Source organism: Aristolochia californica, unplaced genomic scaffold (assembly GCF_029961685.1).
Source record: "Aristolochia californica isolate CCGP_79_NKW_82.1479 unplaced genomic scaffold, dmAriCali1.0.hap1 SCAF_8, whole genome shotgun sequence".
NCBI lineage: Eukaryota > Viridiplantae > Streptophyta > Magnoliopsida > Piperales > Aristolochiaceae > Aristolochia > Aristolochia californica.
In genome coordinates, this window is record NW_027182279.1 from 39,771,557 (window position 1) to 39,786,572 (window position 15,016).

The 15,016-nt window shown below is 35.6% G+C and overlaps 1 protein-coding gene across 1 annotated transcript; it reads right to left on the reverse strand.

The window, feature by feature from the left end:
• Positions 1-1,435: 1,435 nt before the first annotated feature.
• On the reverse strand, positions 1,436-11,576 carry LOC137938922 (rDNA transcriptional regulator pol5). The gene is made up of 9 exons (XM_068784036.1): positions 11,503-11,576; positions 9,421-10,015; positions 8,574-8,699; positions 8,286-8,483; positions 7,331-7,558; positions 5,554-6,675; positions 5,009-5,302; positions 2,988-3,450; positions 1,436-2,451 (listed from the first exon to the last, which is right to left on the reverse strand). Exons 2-9 carry the CDS (start codon positions 9,991-9,993, stop codon positions 1,655-1,657), a joined length of 3,801 nt encoding a protein of 1,266 aa, XP_068640137.1. The 5' UTR covers positions 9,994-10,015; positions 11,503-11,576; the 3' UTR covers positions 1,436-1,654.
• Positions 11,577-15,016: the final 3,440 nt, after the last annotated feature.

Sequence of the window (15,016 nt, forward strand, 5' to 3'; positions counted from 1 at the left end):
ATACATCTCCTTATATTTCAACTGAGATGGTCCTTATATTTGGTAATCACTATTAGGTTAGGGTGTAACTGTTATGATCTTGATCAAGACAATTTAGTGTGTCGAGTTTGTGAAGCAAGTAACCTTTGTATTGGTTTGGATAAACTTTATATAAGCAAGCCTATAATCCATTTTACAATCATTACAAGCTCGTCGAACTTGTTAGTGAAGTATGAGTTGTGTTGAAAAAAACTAGAGAATCGATTAACAACCTGAGTTTAGGTTACGAACCACTATAAATCCTCACTTTCCTTTGATTGAGTACCAATATTCCCTTGAGGGACCTAATTATAAGTTTGGAAAATTCATTACAATAATTGATACTAACACTTCTAGGCACATTCTCTCCCAATTAGGTTTATTGTTTATTCACTCACCTCGACAACACTTTGAGGCCGGTCATTTTACATACTTGCTACAGACATTTGGTCAGGTATTTTGATTCAAAAGGGGCAAATGACCCATAAACGACATGATCTATCGATGGATTTTGTGTCTATTTTGGATAACCTTATTTCTTAGAAGAGCCGCAAATAGCGTACTTTTTTATTGATGAGTAATGAAGCAGGATACAAAGCTATGGCTACTACTACTATTGTATTGGCTTGGATATGATAGTTGTTACATTCTACTGATGCATGTTTTGGCCGATTTGGCTTCAAAAGTTGAACTGCAAACTCATGACCTCCATCTAAAAGACCCCAATGAAATCTCTAAACTGCAGCCAAAACCTCCTCATACATTTTAAATTAAGCTCTAAACCTTACTTTTGTCTTTTAATTCAATAGCTAAACTTTAACTTACGAAAAAACATTAGTGTTACCTACAAATTTGGCACTGTTTACTTTTTCTCTACACCCCTCGTCTCATCAGTGAGAGAGGAGAGGAGGCCGCTGCCAAATCCTGATTAATCCAATCTCCCAAACTTAGGACACTTGTTAAGTAACGCTCACAAGCTTTTGAACCGAACCATAATTTACTGGTACTCGCTCATTAATTTAATCGAGAACAGCCCTGATTTCCATTTCGAATATGATTCAAGATCAAGATAAACGGAACCGAGCCAAACTTGAACTATTTATAAAACCGGCTCGGTTAGATGCCAGCAGGAGGGCTTCTTCACTGTGCAAAAAGGTGAGGGAGACGGACTGCTCCTGCTCTTTCCATTCTTGGTCATTGAACTGTATCCTGTCTGGTTCTTTCATCTGTTTGTAGAAGGCCTATACCAAATAGCAACATCTAATTGCCTGCACTTCAAAGTAGGATATGTTAAAAAGCAAAAAAAATCCCCTTCCTCAACTTGAGTAAACCCAAGTCTTTTTGCAACCAATAGGTGCTCGACAGGGATTTTCCAAGTTTCATTCCCATCAGCTAAATTCACAAACGGGGACAGCAATAAACCAATAATGAATCTTCAACTCAAATTAGCAGCATAATACTTTTCTAAGTTGAGGATACAAGTAACTAAACAAAACTACAAAACTTGCTTAGTTACAACATTTGGAAATTAGCGGCGTATTAGCAGCAATAAACCTTTCAAGGCAATAATAAAAAAATTTATGATTGCATACAACTTAACAAAGATTACAAGCAACCATCATTCAATTGAGACCTGTTACTTCGAGGTCCTTTTGGCATCAGCTAATACCTCACCCGATTGGGATTCAAATGCTGCAAAAGAATCTGGGTTCAAGACCTTTACGAATGACTCCTTCAGATTAAGCGTCTGTAGTATTCGAAAGGTCCTGGTGCAAAATTTTCTCACATCTGTCTTCCTAGATTTCTGGAGTGGTTTGATTAAGAGATCTCCAATCAATTCGGCAAGTAGCGGTAGATGGTTCTGAACAAATTTTACTTTGCTAGTTCCATCATCACCATCACTCTTGTTTGAAGCACATGACTTTAAAATAGCTTCCACCAAATCTAAGGCTTCAATTTGTCTGTATTCTGATTTTGCTGCATCACATTTCTTCAGAAGATGACCAAACATTTTCTGCCCAAGCCATGAATGCCTCAGAAAAACTTCCTTCAGAAAGGCAGCTTTCAGTCTGCACTTCTTACTATCAAAATAGTCTAGCAACACCTGTTGGAAAGATTCCACTGTTTTTTGCAAATCACTCTCCGATAGATTTTTTGCATGCATGATTTTTAGTATCCAAAATGTGGAATTTTTTGCTAGCGAGTAGACCATTTTGTGTCGAGATCGGGAGGCAATGTTTAAGCTCTTCTCCAACAAAGTCTCAAGGGTAGACATCTGGATCTGGTCTCCCTTCGGATATTCTTTTGCCTTGAATAGCTTCCTCTGCAGAATACCTCCTATCCGCTGTCCAAGTTGATCGGTACTCTCCCCACTATGTGAATTAATGAAAGCTTGAACTAAGTATGAGAAGATTGTCATGACTTGAGGCTTGCCTGCAAAAGAAAACAATCACAGGAATGTCATTCACTGTTCCAAGCTTAAACTTTTAGAGAACACTAACTAAACCACCAAAATTTCAACAAATAATATTGAAATAATTGAGGATGAGAACCAATGTCAAAGTAACGAAATTTTAAAGAACTTTGGTCAAGGGTATTCTTGTTGCAATTTTTTTTTTCAAAAAAAAAAAAAAGGATGAAAGAATGAAAGAAAGGAACATGAAATAAATCAAGAAATTAGAGGGGAATACAAGTGAGAAACTGTTGCTCAATGCTAAGAAGCCCTACAAGGTGATAACTACAAACACCAAGATAGTTTTACATCATAGCTAATGCTGCCTGCAAAACTACATGACAATAAACAAACAATAACAGGCAATGTTGGTTTTATGACCTGCACAAAATCTACCACAGATTAGAAATACTAATTAAGACTTTAGAAATAATCTCATCTATATCACAGAATAAACTCATTAAAAAATGGTTACCAATTAGTGTAAATAAAAAAAGACAGTAACAAGATGGCATGCCTGAATTTTTTTGTAGATATATCTCTAGCAATGAGAGGACACGAAGCTTAAATAACACAAGCTGTGAATGAGCAGTTTCGCCAGCTGCTGAATTCTTTCGCTCCTTGAAGATCCGGACCAGATAAGTATCCATACGGAACATGGCATCATCATCCATTCCATCATCCGATTCATCATCAGAACCAGGATCTTCCCCATTAGGTGTCTCAACCTGCTGCAGTACTGCAACAGAGCCCTCTTCTACATGATCATCACTATCACCGGTATCAACAACTTCAGGTTCTTCTTCATCTTCTTCAATTTCCTCAGCTTCTTCAACATCAAGCAAATCTTCTTCATCATCATCTTCTTCTGCACTATCATTCACAGGCTGATGCCGGCCATGTTTCAGATCCTTCTTAATGACTTGCAACATCCTAAGCAGCCCAGCATCTGTAATTTCATGGCAAAAGCACCGGAAAACCTGTACATCCAAGTAAATAATGAACAAACTTTCATTCCGTCAGAGTGTTTTGGAACTCTCATTGCATGCACCAAGTCCAAACTCAGTAGTTGGTCGTCAACCTATTAGATAGGTGGTGGCTCTGAAATTACAAGGTAACTTGGCCAAAAATGAAAAAACAAGCTGCGGCAATAACTGAGGTCCCATAAATATAGTTGATTGAATGGGAAAAGAAAGGAGAGAAGGAGAAAACATAATAGCAAACCTGAAAAAGCTCAATATAGAACAATGATTTAATTGAACTAGTCAGGTAACTAAACCAAGTTAAAGCAGAAATATACAAAAAATTAATTGACATAGTTATACATATTATAAACATAAGACTATTTTATTAAAATATTAAAATATTCTAAGAGAGCATTCATCACTCGTATTAAAATAATATGAGAAAATATAGGCCGATAAATATGTAACCATATAACAAATCATCTTCACTATAAAGCTAACAATTTCTTGCTAATACATACCAAGAGTTATATGTAACCATATAATTGATATAGTCATACATGAACTCAGTAACATAAAACTAGTAACCGAGATATATTACATCATCTAAAACTATAATATATATAATGGATTACATAAAGATTTGGAATATAATAAAACATCATATTGTTATAAAGTTATAAAGTCATTTAAAGTCTGGATAACCAACAGTTATAATTTTGTGATATCAAAGTTGGAGACACATTAAGGTTATACACAGGTGGAATGCCAAAAATGTTTTTTTTTATAAACACGCATTTATATTAACAAGAGAAAAAATACAGAGGAAGAGGGAGCAGATCCCTAACAGCAAGAAATTGCAGGGACGCTCCCTGCTTAGCTAGCACATCTACTGCCAAATTTGCAGATTTCGGAACCAAAAATGTTGGTATACATGTAGAAGGGTAAATAACTAAATAAAGTTCTACTGTATGTTGAATCGGAGATCTTCCTACAACGGTTTGCTAAGAACTGAGACTTTGTTAGACCAAGAATTTGAATCTGATGGCTCACATTTACTCTCAAAAACATCATTACCAGGCTGGGTCCCAGTCAAACTGACCACATGACTGCTTTATCCGACAGAAAACATCCAGTATGGGCTACAGTTGCCAGTCAAACCGGTTCAAACAGCCGGACTGGACCCAAATTCAAAATATTGATATAGAATATAGAGTAGATACCAAATGAACAAATATAATTTACTAAAAATTAATCACAAAAATAATTAATTAGTTAAAATTTTAAGGTTTACTTCATTTCAAAAAAAAAAAAAATTTAAGCTTACTCAAAAACAATACAGATAAAAATATATAAATTTTTTGGACGGTGGGAAATTTCATGACAAAGAAAATACAATTATAAAATTAAGAGAGGGAGCAAACATTTAGAACGAGCAGTAAAAGAGTGACCCCCCCCCCCTCTCCCCCTCTATACCATTTTAAGCACTGAAAATTTTCTGAAGCTAGGAGGACAAATTATGACCACTTGCCTCACAATACTTTTGAAAGAAAAAAAAGAAAAAGGCCCCCACCTGCTCAACAGCAGAACACATTGAAGAAGATGACTGTGGCAATAAGGAAAGAAGTGTGTCCACAAGGACATCCATCAATTCTGGAGCTCCATTCTTGTCAAATTCATCTTCTTCACCAGAGTCATCCAGAAGATCTGGATGAGAAAAGAAGGCTTTCTTGCAACAAATGACTAGTTCCAAAGCAGCCTCCGAAAATTCTCCAGGCCTAAGAAGAACCTGGAGTAGTAACTGGATAAGCAAGTATCGCATTGCATGAATTTTACTTGAAGTGGGGCCAGGCCCTTGATTCCTTTCCTGGAAAAAACAAATTAGTCTAAAATAAATACACAAAATTTAAATGTCAATGGCAATCAAACACAAAGTAGAACCCTGCAATAGTATTAAATTTTAGCTCTTTATTTGCATCAGATCTGCCTCTTCAAGGTTCATATAACAGAATCTTGACGAGAAGTCAAAGGCACCATACCATATGTACCACATGAAGAAAGAGTTACATGATTCTTTGTTAATCTACAACTCAATGGGTTTACTATCTAGAAGAATACCTCATATGTAAGTCGTGATTCCATTGCCTGCAGCTTTTTGAACGCCTTGTCATCTTCACTATTCAGAGGCCTAAAGAGTGAAACTGAAGGAATATTGCATAATGGGCCCAATAAATGCATAAAACGTAAACCCAGATCATTAGGCTCAAATCCTCTCATTGTAACATGAGTGCCCTCAATTTTCTGAGCATCTGCTAATAACATCTGAAGTTGCTCAATACACATCCTACATAAAGCACTTGAAGTGGTAACCTTTGGCCACTGAAACTTCTTTTGCAATTCAAAAGATGTTACCTCAGTACCAAGAGATGCAGAAAACAGACCCTGAACTGTAAGAAACTCTACAATTTCAATCTGTAAATAGTGTTTTGCTTCATGATCCAGCTTTGAATTCTTCAAGATGCGGGGCAGTGAATCTATGACCCAATTCTTCAGAAAATCTGAGCCACCAGATGGTGCAGGAAAACCCTTATCCTGAGGGGAACCTGTATCCGAATTTTCATCTGTTGTCTGACTCTGATCAGAAGGTTCATCAGTTACATGGCATACATCTAAAAACACCTTTTGCAGCCTCTGAACAAAGACCTCACAACCCGAACAAGAATTGAATCCTGCAACCAAATCTTTCACAGTATGGGTCCGAGTAATGCAATCAAATCTACCATAACCATGTGTTTGCAATGCCACAACAACTTCAACTCGTCGATTATCATCATCTCCAATCCATTCTGATAACTCTTTCAGGAAATGTTGTGCAGCTTTATACAGCCAGGATTTAGGAGTTGATAGAACATCCATTAAGCACAGCACGAGCCTGTTAGATAGAAAAATGGGAACATACGAGAATGACATTCTAGGTAGAAGAAGTAGGAGAATTTCAAAAGCCAGATGTTTGCGGTCGTGAGATGAGAGAAGGAGAGTCTCTTCAACCACAATCTCACAGAATGCACGAAGATTCTTAGAGATTTCTTCTTCAGAAGAGTTGCACTTTTTACTTCTTTTATGCTTTTTAGAAGTTGATCCAGAAGATTGGTCCTCCTCTTGTGGGCTCATATCTGGTAAGAGCATGTTTACAAGCACTGGCCATAAAATGTGAACTCGTGGCTGGCAGAAAGTTGTTTCCTGATATTCTCATAAAAACATGTATTAGAAATTGAACTGGCAATGTTGTGTGCTCTAAATCTCAAAATGGCAAGAGACAATAATCAGTCTTAAAGAAAAACAGATCACCACTTTCAGCATAACATGCCAATATCATACATTTGATGTTCTGGCTAATAAATTGCTTTAGATTAATCAGTTTTCTCACCTTCAGACTTGTTTAATGGTGGTTTTCGAGTACACAACCAATTCACTTTTAGATTTACCAGACATTAGTTATATATAATAACCAAAACAAATTGACAAGGGCAATGATCTCAATTTGTTCTAAACTTTGTAGAAAAGTCATGTTTAGACATTTTAATTAAGGTGGGAGTTCAAAATCTGGAAATTTTGTCTTCAACACTGCTATTAAGTATTTGAAGGCTGTGAAATAAGAAATGAGCTATTTTATAATACTTCGTTTTATACTTCACTGCTATTTTACACTTCATTTTTTTGAATGGTTTTTTTATCCTATACTTTTATCTCACAGCTCTTTTCCATTCACCATTGGCTAAAATAAAAATTCAAGATGCCAGTGAGGTAAGAACCTAAGACTTCACAATCAGAGATACCATATTTCATTATTTCAATTCTGCCATTAAAAAGGGACTCAGGACAAACAAACAATTACCTTAAAACATGGAAGAAGAGAAGACAAGTGCTCAGCTGTAAAGAAACTGTTGGGGTTGAATGGATATGGCAATAAGCTGCTCAATTTTTCATTGTCCGTGGAAATCTTCTCTCGTATCTTAAGTGCTAATAGTAAAGCATCTGGATTTCCAATCTCAATGGCACTCTGGAACCACTGATTCAAGGCAGGAGCCTCAAGAACTTGATTGGACACAGCTTCAGCAGGTAACTGCACAACTAGAGAAGAACATATTAGTCCTTCAAGCTTGTTCTTTTCTTCTTTTTTTCAATCAAAATAAAATGAACTATTAGAAAGTAGAAAATGCCGGACATTATGAGAATTCTATTGCAATCTAGGAGATGTTGAAACAATTGTCTCACAACAACAGCAGTGGCAGAAGAGAATAGTAGTCTGAGCATGCACTAGCACTGTTGATTTCAATTAAACTTGTAAAATTGAAACTTATAACAAAAAAGATGATATTCCTACAGTTCTTTTATTTTTTTTTCTTTTTTTTTTTCTGAAAGTGGGAACGTGGGAATGTGGGAATGTAGGTGCAGGTAAGGGTGTAGATGTTTGTTTTGCAAGATGGAAATACCACTTAGTAGGCAGAAATGGCATCATTGAGCTTGCATCAACATGTTTTTGCTGCCCCTTTTGTATGATTGCATTTTACTGCTTTAAAAAATTCCCTTCCAGCTCAATACTTCAAATAGAACACGAGTTGAAGGAGGTGCTTCATAAATATAGTGTGTAGTGTCTTAAATTCATGATTTCAGTGTTTTTTGTCCCAAAGGTAGATAAGTGAGCCATAGTGCTATGGTTGGAAAGAAGATCTCCACTACAGAGAAAATGAATTCAGCTAAAAAATCAAGTTGCAATCTGGAAAACAAAGATGTAATCAATGGGCATGTGGAGGAAAATTAATTTTCCCAATAGAAGATGCTAAACATACCTTTTCAATCAAGTCCAATATGATTGCAGCAGCAGGCTCACGCATGTAGTGCTTGTTCACTGCAAGTGAAAGGATAGCATCAATGAAGTTCTTAACATGAGAAGTAGCTTCATCAGAAATGCACTCCTCAACTATTCGCCCAGACCGAGCAAGAGCTCCATACGCAAATAAACGGCCCAGGAAACAGTCCCTTGCTTCCTGTCAGAAAATAAAAAAGCAGCATTTATTATGAAGAACAACTTCAGTGACATCATCAACCCTTGACTTCATAGAAAAGTGGACACTCACCTGACCCTTCATCGACGAAGAAATCTCTATTTTATCAACTACTAATTTCATCACTGTGTCCACTTTGATGCCAGGAACTTTGCTCAGTACAACCGCCAAACCCAACGCAAACCCTTGTCTTGAATACTGCAAACCAGTAGAATAGCACCAAATAATGTAAAAGAGATAAGTTAATATTTTAGAAGGCAAAAAAAAAAGAAGCTAAGAATGACATCACATAAAATATGAAGGCACCGATAGTTAATCAATTTAATATCATGTTATAGCGCCTCTGTTCAAGTTAGGTACATGCACCTAATTTTATTGGTTGAGAAAACCATAACACCTGATAAAGGATAGGAGACCTACCAGGGCTAGATATTTGTAATAGAGTACGAAAGGAAAAAATTAATTGATATACACAAACAGGTAACTTTACCCAATTAGTTCATCACATAAATAAATAAAACTTGTATTGGTAAGAAGAGGCAACTCCTAACTGATTAACTGAGTATATCAAAGGATATATACTAAGTTTATGTTTACGATTTATTTAAAGTTTTTTTTAAAATGATTATTGAAATAAATCTGTAGTCAGTTAAACACTTAGTCAACAGGCACAGATACAAAAAAAAAGTGGAAAATTAATAGTCTCCAGCAATTACATAAAAATGGAAAAAGAAATAACTTGAACCCGAATATAAACAGAATAACCCTTTCCTTACATTACATGTTTTACAGCTTTACCCACACTAAGTAGATAATGTTTCTAAAAAAGAATGGATTTTTTAATGATTAAAAGGAAACATAGTTGTTACCACTCTTAGTTTTCTAAATAAAAATAAATAAATAAACAAAAAAATAATACCGCTCTAGAAGAAGAAGCCCCACGAATAAGGCGACCCATAGCATAAGTTAAATCCTGATGCCAACCCTTCATTCCATCATCCTTCTCTGCTTCCAATATTAGCTCCCCTTGACCTATGCCCTTCTGACCAGTCTTTCTGTACATCTTCTGAATTTCCAGGAGCTCGCAAACCAGAGCTTCTACTGCACCTTTTCTAACTGATGCATCAGCAGAAGAAAGATTTGAAAAATGATCCAAGTGCAACTGGGGAAAACTACTTGAAGAAGACGGTAAAGAGATTTCATTTGCAGTGGAGGCTTCATTTAAGCTAAAAGGCTTCTGAGAGTCCTTGTCTTGGGAATTCAGTCTATGCTTCTCTTTATCTAAAATTTTCCTCCTCTTCTTTCTTTCCATTGGATTGAGGTTCTCAGTAGTTGTCGAATGCAACTTTGCATCTTCCTCTGCCTTTGACTGGGATTTTATCTTTTTTGGTTTCTTTTGATTCATGTCAGGTTCTGACTTGAGCTCATGAACTGGTGAGTCCATATCTTCCGCTGATTCAACAAAATCTGACCTTCTTTTCTTACTGCCCATTGGAGGAGGGAATCACCTTGGCCTACAAACAATAACAAACATGATTGAAAACCTAAAGTCCATTGCAAGCAATGAAATTCACATAATTGGTGAATAGAAGTTAGCAGGACACCTGAGTTCATATCCAACGTAGAGTCATATACATTGCCAATTTGTGTTAAAAAAAGACTAAAAAAAGTTGCCAGTCGACTTACGACAAAACCCAACTTGACGGTCCCCAATTTGATGAAACTCAAGCCTCTCTTGTTTACATTAGCCTCTCTTTTTTCAATGCACATAAAAAACAGAACAAACAAATGGGAATAAAAATATTTCAAAATTTTTAAGAAAACAGTGCAAAAAACCGTTATCATGATCTAATAAATATTGCTTAGTTGTTTTAATTAATAGCTTTCTCAAGTGCATTAGAGAGAACTGCCACTTTTTCACATTACATTATAATGCTTCTTTTTAAGGTGTTATGCATTTGATACAGAAGTACCTTCAATCTTCAAACTGTAGGGATTGAATGACTGATACAAATATTGGCCACAGATTCAACATGCTGTATGTGATTTAGATAAAGTCATGCTCGACAATATTTAATTAATTAATGACTAATTAAATGAATTGGGGTCGAAATCAGTAGCAGTCTACCAAGAATCAACATCTTGTCAAGGCATCATTATCAAAGACAGTAAAACTCCCTCTGTTGGACCAACCAAGAGGAAAGAAAGACACTGACTAGAATCTAAAAGTGTTGCTTTTCTTCTTGACAGCTCCTGCAATGGCTCCAGCAGAATGAAAAGAGAACTTGAAGGAAATGTAAACCGTTTTATTCTCAAACACAAGCATGCCTCAACAAAAAAGTTGAACACTTTATATTCTCGAATCCAACTCTCCGGAATACTATACAGAATACATAATGTTAATTAATATTTCAAGACTAGACAGAATTATAATTAATCCAACTGAGCATATAGTGTATCGCTTGGTTGGACTACTATAAACATTCATTAGCATTGAGTTTCAAAAAACAGAAACACAAGCAGCCACTCTCAAGTTAGACTAGTAACGTTTTGTTAACACAGAAAACACATCTAGTAATATTTTAGTAGAAGTAAGAAAAATAAAGATGTTATGCGCGAACTTTCCCAAAAAAAATTATGCTCTCTCCCTTATTCCTCACTATTTACTAGAAGCCTCTTCTTTGGACAGCACCTGCTAGCTTAGTTACCTCCATGATGATATGCATTGATGCATAAAGCTTATCAATGAAGAAGATTGCCTAGAAGCAATTTGCATTGTTTTACTGAGTCACCGACATCTACCAGATTATGGAAGCAAAAGCCTATCAACCCACAGAATGTACAAAGATGTCCAAAAAAACAGCGTTTACAAAAAACTGAAAAGCTTATACATGGAAGAGAACTAAGGAATTATCATCAAACTTTTCAGACGAGACAGACCCAAGTAAAGAACTCACAATCAGTCCAAACAGAAAGAGGAAAAAGAAAAAGGTAAAACAACCCTTAGCTGGAGCTGGAGATTGCTTCGGTTGTGACTGAAGAAATCCGTAGAGGTTAGGTTTTCCTGGCGGCGACGGAGAGGAATGGAGAAGACAGAAAAAAGACGGGGGCTTTCATAAGGAAGGCCGAAAATTTTCTTCCGAAAATAGCCTTACCTCACCCTGGGATTGTAGTTCAATCGGTCAGAGCACCGCCGTGTCAAGGCGGAAGCTGCGGTTCGAGCCCCGTCAGTCCCGACCTCGGATCCGATGAGGGGGGCCCGGGACAGGATTGAATTTCCTGCGGGGATATTAAGGGTATGTTTGGAACTTAAGAAAAATCAAATAAAATATAATTTTAATTATTATTATTCCCAACAAAGGAGAATTTGATTATTATCTTATTTTTACTAATCTTTTTTAGGAAATAATAATAATAAGATTATTATCTTAAGGATAAGTGTCAATTTTATCCAATTTTACCTCTTTTAATTTTATCTCCTCGAATGTTTTGTATCCTCCCTTAAGGCTAAGTGTCAATTTTATCTAATTTTATGTATATCATTTATTAAACAAACGGATATGAAACAAAAAAATCTTACCCATTTACCCTTTTATTCAACAAAAAAGGATCGGGTAATACCTATTTCATACCCATTGACCCGATTGTCGATATTTGTGTAAGAATATATTGCTAAAAATTTCTTACGTACGATATGTGGGATAGATCTTATTATGCATATTGTGATATGAATTTTTACTTTTTTAGACTCAATAAGCATATTGTAATGCTTTTTTTATTTTTTAGAAAATAATTTTTATTATTTTAATTTTTTTACGTTTACGTACCCATTTACCTATTTGTCCAGCGTATTAAAAAAAGGAATCAAAAGACCTTTAATAATAATTGGACGAAATAGATACGAAATACTAGAATGGAAATCAAAAGTAAGCACATCAAGACCCAATTCTCCATTTAACCTTCAAATTTAAATTGAATGACTTAAACTGGTTCTACTAATTCTACTCCATGCATCCGTTTTTGGGTTCATTTGAGATTTTTTAGTTTTTATCAATTTTGATGATAAAATTAGAGACAATGTTATTAATATACTTAATAGAAGGATTTAAAAACAATTGAATAAACTAGCAGAAAATGGGTATTTTGTAGTTTTAAATTTCTTGTTCTTCATTGTTTAAATTGGTCAAAACTAGTAAAAAAAATTGTCTGATTAAAGAATTGCGCTAAGTCCTTTGATGAAACCAATGAGTTGGAGTTCATCTGATTGCTTGGACAAGCGGAAGTTTTGAATATGTTCATAGCTTGGTTTTCAAGGGGTTAGGGTTTAATTTCGGGTTTGGGGCTTAGGGTTTAGGGTAAGATTTATGGAGGGGTTTAGGGTTAATTGAAAATAAGTTTTTTGTGTTTAGGGATTTTAAGGGTTTAATTTCATACCATGTTCATACATGTGAAGTTTAGGGTTTTGATTATATATGGCTGAAAGAATAAGAGGAAATGGTGTTATTGACGAAACTTGTAGGAGGTCATATGACGTATGGAACTTTGAAGAAGACAACAGGATGTTCGATCTCTTTATCAAACGGGTCAATAATGGGCAACAAGTTGCCCAATAGTGTTTGGAAACACGAGGTTTTTTCGGACTATGTCAATTAGTTCAATGAAAAACACAATCAATAAAAAAAGGTGTGAGCAAATCAAAAATCGGACAAGAACGTGGAAGAAAACATACCAAATAGTAACAAGTTGTCTCAACATTAGTGGGTTCGGTTGGGATGCAACCACACAACGAGTTACTGCAAGTCAATTTGTATGACAATACTACATTAAGGTCAATAAATCTAATATAGGAAAACATGTTTTTCGCATTGCTAAATACTATTCCAAGACTTCTAAAAGATTTTTGTTTTCTTGTAGGAGCACAAAGACGCTAACAAATATAGACGGGAAGGGTGCCACTGTATGACAAATTGTGGGAAATTCCATAACCATGGGGACAACTAGTCAAACTTGTGTAGAGCAGGGTGATGACCTCCTTCGTGGGCCTGAAGAGACATTGATCGACGAGATTGACGATGTTGATGTAGTTAAGGAGATTCATTCGTCGTTCCTTAGTTGCAATGAGTCAACACCTGAGCAGCAACAAAGAGGTAACTCGTCACTTTCTTTTCGTCGTCGAAAGATATCCCAAATATCCACTGATGACACTGGCAAATTCATTGATATGATGACCACTATTGCTGAATCATTTATGGAGGTCTTCCAGCCCAAAGATGTCAGTACCAAACTGCCATGGTACGAAATCCTCCTAGAAATCCCGAACCTGCTGAGAGAGTTGAAATATCACGCTCCTCAGTGGTTGGACAAGGTAGATAAGAAGGACATTTTCGTTAGGATGACAGTGGAAGAGCGACATGATTAGCTTGATTTTAGTTATCGTAAATTGTAATGAGTTTTAAATACACTATTGATTTTGGGACAACTGGTTTGTATTAATGGTGTTTTTTTAATTATGAAATTGTAAGACTTAGGTGATTATTGTTGTGTTATGATTGTGTGGATGAATATGGTTATGTGAATAAATATAGATGTGGTGAATGTAGATGTAGATGAATATGGTTGTGTAGGGATATGAATGAAGATAGGTGTGTGGATGTGGATGAATATGTCTCATGGGAGTTAGGGAATTGATTGAAGATATGATGTGATTAAAGATAGGTTGTAATTGAAGATAGGGGTGCGTTTGTGGTTGTATAGAGGTGTGATTGAAGATAGGGGTATGTTTATGTTTATGTATTTAGGTTGATACAGGTCATGGTTTTGTGGTTGTGTAGAGTTCGGATTGAAGATATGTAATGATTGAATATACTGTATTTGTGTTTATGTCTTTTAGGTTGATACAGGTCGTGATTTTGTGGTTGTGATTGTGTTTGCTGGTATCCATGGATAATATTACAAAGAAACAAAAGATTGTTATTATGTTTGCCTTCACCACAATTATGTTCTCCATGGCAAGATATTATCTATTCCATGACAATAAACATGTACCATGTTCTTGTGGGATTGCTGGTTCATTATATTTGTAAAAGGCATTAGAAAAATCACCTATTAAATTTTGGAAAGTTTACATGATTAATCAAATTATCTTTCACAAATTGGTTGACATATTAAAGAGTGGAGGATTCTTATCAGCCACAAGGACCATCTATCTCAGTGGAATAACAACTTGCATATTTTGTCCTAACTGTTGGTCAACAACAATCGTACAGTGTCACATCAGAGATGTTCGATAGATAGAATTGGACCATAAGTAAATACTTTAATAAAGTATTGAATGTTGTTCTCAACCATCACTTTGATTACATCAAACGGCCTTCGGAACTTACTCACTCGAAGATTTTAAACAAGCACATGTTTTATCCATACTTTAAGGTTATATCACGTGACCTCTGATGAATAATTTTAGGTTATTATTAAATTGGTGTTTGTATTAATCGAAATGGTATCATTGGGATTGT